The sequence below is a fragment of the Lacerta agilis genome, chromosome 12, assembly GCF_009819535.1.
Source record: "Lacerta agilis isolate rLacAgi1 chromosome 12, rLacAgi1.pri, whole genome shotgun sequence".
In the NCBI taxonomy this organism is placed as follows: Eukaryota; Metazoa; Chordata; class Lepidosauria; order Squamata; family Lacertidae; genus Lacerta; species Lacerta agilis.
The window spans coordinates 24,331,469-24,338,390 of record NC_046323.1 but is presented as its reverse complement, the minus strand read 5'-3'; the positions used below and the strand labels follow the sequence as shown (position 1 = coordinate 24,338,390).

The 6,922-nt window shown below is 43.3% G+C and overlaps 1 protein-coding gene across 1 annotated transcript in view; it reads right to left on the bottom strand.

The window, feature by feature from the left end:
* The window catches only part of LOC117055970 (metastasis-associated in colon cancer protein 1-like), a 19,078-nt gene extending 14,644 nt beyond the window's left edge, over positions 1–4,434 (bottom strand). Inside the window, exon 1 of the mRNA XM_033165940.1 lies at positions 4,411–4,434. Within this exon, the coding sequence (XP_033021831.1) occupies positions 4,411–4,434 (24 nt within the window). The remainder of the gene's footprint in view (positions 1–4,410) is intronic.
* Positions 4,435–6,922: the final 2,488 nt, after the last annotated feature.

Sequence of the window (6,922 nt, the reverse complement as noted above, 5' to 3'; positions counted from 1 at the left end):
TGGGGTAACAAGATCTGCATGACCATCCTGCTAAAAATGCTCTGGATCAATTTGCCTTTTAGCTATGTTTGTACAAACACAAATCAATAGTACCTTCTAAGTTATTTTCTGAAACTTGATTCTCCCATCGCCATCCGGTGAAATACTGCTGGTGAGTCACAAGTTCACAATGACCTGCCAGGTAAGATGCAGTTTATGGTTCTGAAAACCAAGTTAGGCTGCAATTCTGTACCCGTTTGCCTTGAAGCAAGCCTCGTTGAAATCAACGGGGCTTCTTTCTGAGCAGATATGTATAGGGTTGTGCTGTTGGTGTTTACCCTGGATAGCTCAGTTGGTTTTAGAGCATGGTGCTGATAATGCCAATGTCACAGGTTTGATCCCCATAAGGGACAGCTACGTATTCCTGCATTGCAGGGGATTGGACTAGATGATCCTCAAGGTCCCTTCCAACTCTATGTATACATAGGCCTGAAACACCTTGCCAAGGTGACTTGGAATTTAAAATTTGGTCTTTAGGAGAAATGAGTTATTAACCCCCGCTAGAAACCCTGGAAAGGCACAACCAATCAGTGTAGACAATACTGCTTCAGATGAACCAAAGTCAGACTCAATATAAGGCAGCTTTCTAGGTTCCTAATGTTCTAGGACACAGCAGCTGACTGCACCATGTTGCTTGCTTTGCTTTGGGAGAAAGAGTGTTGCTGGAGGAAGAGGAGCTGAGCTGAGAGCTAATAGGAGGACAGAGAGAGAGAGAGAAAGAGAGAGTTGAGGTTGAGAAGGGAGAGTCTGAGCTCTGAAGAGCAGGCTTCTATGTTTGTGAACTGTATCTTTTCAGCAGAAGCATTGCTAGGTACTTAAAAGGCCCAGGCCCATGACACAACTTTGCATAAAATTTGCATATGCTGATTTTTAAGTACTAGATGTCTTCAGATGGCTGGGGTTTCATTACATACCCTCCAACATTTCTCTGCTGAAAATAATGTTCTATTCCATACTACTACTATTACTACTACTACTACTACTACTAAATAATAATAATAATACGTGGGTATAAATAATGAAAGTATTATTATTATTATTATTATTATTATTATTATTATTATTCCACCCATCTGACTGAGTTGCCCCAGCCACTCTGGATGGCTTCTAAATCTATAAAAATGATAAAACATTAAACATTTTTAAAAGCTTCCATATATAGGACTGCGTTCAGATGTCTTTTTCTAAAGTTTCTGTAGTTACATAACTCCTTGGCTCGGGGGTCACGTAACTGACCATACCCTCCAACATTTCTCCAATGAAAATAGGGACGTCTTAAGGAAAAGCGGGACATTCCAGGATCAAATCAGAAACCGGGACAACTTCTCTACATCCCTGGAAAATAGGGGCACTTGTAGGGTTTGTCACTACAGTGTGCTTTCCAGTGCATCCAGCCACCCTATAAGCACAGCATTGAAAAGTGGGGGAAAGAGACAGGAGCATTGGGGCTCACCACCACAAAAGTCCTAGAAGGTCTACCCCCTAACAATGATCCTGCTTTTCAGTACACTTGGCATTCATTTTGGACTCTGTTTTTAGTTTAATAGCGAACCATTTTAAATTCCCTGCCCTTACATAAAACCTTATAGAGTCCCTCTCTATTAACTGCTATAAATTGATGAAGCTCTGGGCCAATTTCCCCCCAACCGTTTCTCTGACAATGGGGGAACATTGTGTTGATTTTCTTGATTTGAACACAAACACCCTTTTTGCTACATTTAAAAAATGTTGATAGATAGAGTTGAGTCAAATGTTAATCTTGATTGAATGCCGGTGAATTGATGGTGCGTTAGCACAAATAAGACCTCATCCTTCTTTATTTGGATGATGGATGATGAATGATGGATGGAGAGTCTTTATCATATCAAGCAGAATTCACTCAAGGATGCATAACCTACGGGAACAAGTCTTTCCAGAGAAGCTTTCTTAGTTATGGTGCAGAATTGAAATTAGAATTTATTTTCATAGCCTACACCTGTGAGGCCAAGTTCCTGTGGGGAGTCCTCAGATCCAAGAACTCTTCCAAGCCTTTTTTAAAAAAGTAAAAATGAAAAATTGGAAATCAAATCCTGTTACGTAGCGCTGTAGCTAAGATGGGAAACGAAACTGGTGATAAGATTATTATGGTGTCTCTCCTTTTGGTTTTTCATTAGCAAAAAAGAAATGATAAGCAGGAATTTTGGAAACAATTGGTTGAGGGTGATGTTAGGTATTCCAATGATTCCAGCTGATCACCAAGCCAAGTGAGATGAGATCCAGATTTAGACTCCTATGGGAAGAAAATGGAGCAAAACCTTACTGCTCTGTGAGAAGAGCAGTCTGCATTATATTTGGGGGGAATAGTATCTGTAAAAACCTCTGTTCCACCTCGGAGGAATGGCTGCCTCCCAGCACTCGCTCACAGGCTCCCCAGCTCTTCTCCCTCTCCTGCTCACTGCTGCTCTGGTGCCAGGTTTGGGGGGCGGAGAATGATGCCTACAGAGGCAAATGGACTGCGCATGTGCAAATGATCGGGGGCAGGGTCTACCTGCCCCCCAATAAATATTTTATTCAAGTTGGCACCTTAGTCCCCTCTTATGGCTCCTATGTACCATCTCTGAACATGTATAAACCCGCTTTAACAGTTTCTAAGCTAGGGTGGCACTGTGGATTAAACCACAGAGCCTAGCCCTAGGGCTTGCCGATCAGAAGGTTGGCGGTTCGAATCCCCACGACGGGGTTAGCTCCCGTTGCTCGGTCCCTGCTCCTGCCAACCTAGCAGTTCGAAAACATGTCAAAGTGCAAGTAGATAAATAGGTACCACTCCGGCGGGAAGGTAAATGGCGTTTGTGTGTGCTGCTCTGCTTCACCAGAAGCGGCTTAGTCATGCTGGCCACATGACCCGGAAGCTGTACACTGGCTCCCTTGGCCAATAAAGTGAGATGAGTGCCACAACCGCAGAGTCGTCCGTGATTGGACCTAATGGTCAGGGGTCCCTTTACCTTTAAGCTAGTGATTATTAGCATTTCTTGTGGCAGTAAATTCCACAAGTCAGTTATGTCAGAAGAGGCCAGCAGGCAGCAGAAATGGCTTCCTGATAGTGGCGTCACTGCAACTTCCTGACTGTGTCAGTGTCAGAGGGTGCCCACTTCCTGCACCTCTGGTCTCTAGAACCATTTCCATTGAGCTGTCCACTGCAACCCCAAACTCTTTTTTTCCTGGTTAGTCATTTCAGGTGGGGTGAATTAGACTGACAGAGATGTGCTTGTACAAAATGATAACTTCAGAGTGAGCGGTGTTTGGTTGTTGTGGTTGTTTTTAAGGTTCCTAACAACACCCCCCCCATAGTGAAGAAGTAATTTTGTTGTACATGACACTCTCTGAAAGATATGATAACTTGTAGGTGGCCGCTAAAGAGGGTCTTTAAATGTAATCATAAAGCCAGTTCACATTTTATCCCCCACACCATCTGCACTGGGAGATGATGACAGGCAGAGAAACCCACATGCTGCTCTGCTAAAATGTGCAAGGAAATTCACATTTTAGAACTTTTCTAAAAGTTCCCAAGGTGCCATGGGGGGGGAGGAGACACCACATCTATACTATAACTACAAAGGGAGCCCTTGAAACATTTATGAAAGAGAAGCCTAATTCAAACCTGAACTTCTTTATATAAGTTAGTTTGTTTATTCTGAAAGACATTTCCCCCCCCCCCACCAACCCCTTGACAATTGCTGAGGGTCTTGGTGGGCCACATAAAGGTTTTTCTGTCTGTTGTTGTAGCAATCGGAATGTGCTGTGCTAGATGATGCATGGTTTTCAATTTTAATTTTACGTACACACCACAGACCACCTGAAGTTTCACAAGCCATTGGTCATCTATGGCCCACATTTTAAGAACTCCTGCTCTAGTACAAAACAAAAAAAAATTCATTCCAGTAGCACCTTAGAGACCAACTAAGTTTGTTCTTGGTATGAGCTTTCGTGTGCATGCACACTTCTTCAGATACACTGAAACGGAAGTCACCAGACCCTTAAATATAGTGAGGGAGTGGGGAGGGGTATTACTCAGAAGGATGGTGGGAATGGGTGATCAGCTGATAGGTGTGGAAAACCTGTTGACAACTCTTAAACGGCTGCAATTAGTCTTGCAGGGAAAGGCAAGGGGTGGAGATGGCTAAAGATAGCTTTGTCATTGTATAATGAGATAAGAATCCAATGTCTTTGTTTCAGACCAGGTTTCTCCATGGTTTTAAGTGGGTGATTAGTTGCAATTCTGAAATTTCTTTGTATTAAGACAGCTACTTTGAGATCTTTTATAGAATGTCCTTTTGTTTTTGACTATGGCAGACCAACACGGCTACCCACCGTAATGCTTCTAGTACAAGTTACCAGAGAACGGATGTGGTTCCTCATATTTGCCATGAACTACCTGCGAACATTTGGACGTATATTTCACTCAAGAATCTGAGCTATATAGAAGACCTGCCCACCATCTGGTACCCTGAGCCAATTCTGAGCGTCTTCTTATAGTCTTCTGAGATGATGACACTGACATTTCATTTCAAAGCCATGGCCTTTAGCTACAAGAGCTCAGTCTTTGGGATTCTTCCTGAGTCACATTAATAACTCAATAGCTGCAATCCATGCTCAGACTATTTTTTTTATATTATTATCATCATCAATTTTTTGTCACTTACTGCGAAAATATCTGAAGGCGAATTACAATTTAAAGCATACAGACCCAGTTACTTAAAATATTAAATGCAAAAGTACTACTTATTCATTTTCACTACCACTTCCACCTTTTTTAAAAATATGCCAAACTTTTTTACATATCAAAAGCCTATCAAATGCATTTCTACCATATTTTCCAAGTCCAAACTCCTCCAGTTTTCCAGGGGAATACCAAAATTAGTGCTAGCATGAAAAATAGAGATTATGCTTCAATAAAGCTGTGCAATGACTGTGTTAGTCATTTCTCCTCCTAAAGAGGAATCTGGCACAGCTCTAGCAAGAATTCACTCTGAGCAAATCCTGGGTGATTCATTTTTCTATCTACTAAGACTCAAACGTGTTACTCATGACTGAGGTTTTCTAATTCTGGTGAAATCTACACCCATGAGAATTATTATGGACACAATTATATTATTGTTGCACAAGATTTATTTGTTTGCAAAACTGGAAAGACGAGAACACCAGCAATTTTGAAAGAAATAAGCAACTAAATTATACTCAAAGTAGAAACTAGTAGCAGAGCTTCATGCTCCAGCACTGGGGGGGGGCCCAGAGAGCAGGCGGGGTGGGGCTGGTGCACACCCCAGGGGCGTGGGCATGTCGCCTGCAGGGGCATGGTGCACATCCTGGGGGTGTGATGCTCTGACTGCGGGGGTGTGGCGCCCAGCGCGGGCGGGGGCAAGCCGCGATGACACCCCACCGGGATCGTGCTGCCGGGGGTGGTGTGCTCCCCCTGCACTCCCTTTCCTCCGCCAGTGGGTAGAACCACAGAAATTAACGGACAAAAGACAAATGATGTTAATGAATGTTGTCATCAATATTAGATATTACATATGACATCAATACCATACAGTGCGTACAAAGTGCAACATTACATGTAACCCTGACACATGTGGATTTTGATCATTGATTAGACCAGGACTTCTCATTTTACGCTAGCAGATATGCTTGGCTTGTTCTTGTGGCTTGGGATGTGATCACAACTCAGTCCTAGGGCATCTGCTTTCAAAGAGTTCAGTCTTTGGCACCCTCAATTTCAACAAACAGGAATGGTAGCAGATGATAGGGAGAGATCCCCACCAGAGACTCTGGAGAGCTGCTTCTTGTTAGAGCGGACAATATTGGGTGAGGTCAGCCAATGGGATGACCTGTTATAGGCAGTGTGCTATGAAATGTGTGCAAGAGTTACACATTGTCCTGGAGCCTGCCATCTTCTCAACAGGTATCCAGGGGTTAAGAAGATGCACCTAGGTTGATATCTGTGCCTGTTAATGCATATCTTGACATCAAGAGATAGTAGAGTTGGCACAGAAACTAATAATAATAATAATAATAATAATAATAATAATAATAATAATAATAATAATTTCATTCCCCGCCCATCTGGCTGGGTTTCCCCAGCCACTCTGGCGGCTTCCAACATAATATTAAAAATACATTAAAAACATCAGACATTAAAAACTTCCCTAAACAGGGCTGCCTTCAGATGTATTCTCAATGTCAGATAGTTGTTTATTTCTTTGACATCTGATGGGGGTGTGTTTCACAGGGTGGGCACCACTACTGAGAAGGCCCTCTGCCTGGTTCCCTGTACCTCACATCTTACAGTGAGGGAACTGCAGAAGGCCCTCGGAGCTGGACCTCAATGTCCAGGCAGAACGATGGGGCTGGAGATGCTCCTTCAGGTATACTGGGCTGAGGCCATTTAGGGCTTTAAAGGTCAGCACCAACACTTTCAATTGTGCTCGGAAATGTACTGGGGACCAATGTAGGTCTTTCAAGACCGGTGTTATGTGTTCTTGGCGGCCACTCCCAGTCACCAGTCTAGCTGCTGCACCCTGGAATCTAGAGCTGAAACAGATGATGAGAAACCCCTCGTGATATATTTGTTACTGGACTGTACCATTTCAGACTCCCTGTGGGGAGCCAAATGTTTGCATTCTCTCCCCACATAAAATACTTTCTACAGCTATTGAAAGAGTACGGAGGAGATTCTAGTGTAATCTTTTTCTTGTGAGATTGTGACTGGCCCAAGATTGCCCAGTGCACTTTGTGTGGAGCTATGAATCTGGATCTCCCTAACCCAAGTCAAATGTTATGTCCCTAGTGTTGAGAATCCTTGCCTGCCCCCCGTCCCCGATGTTGTTGGAGTCCAGTAGGGCCACAC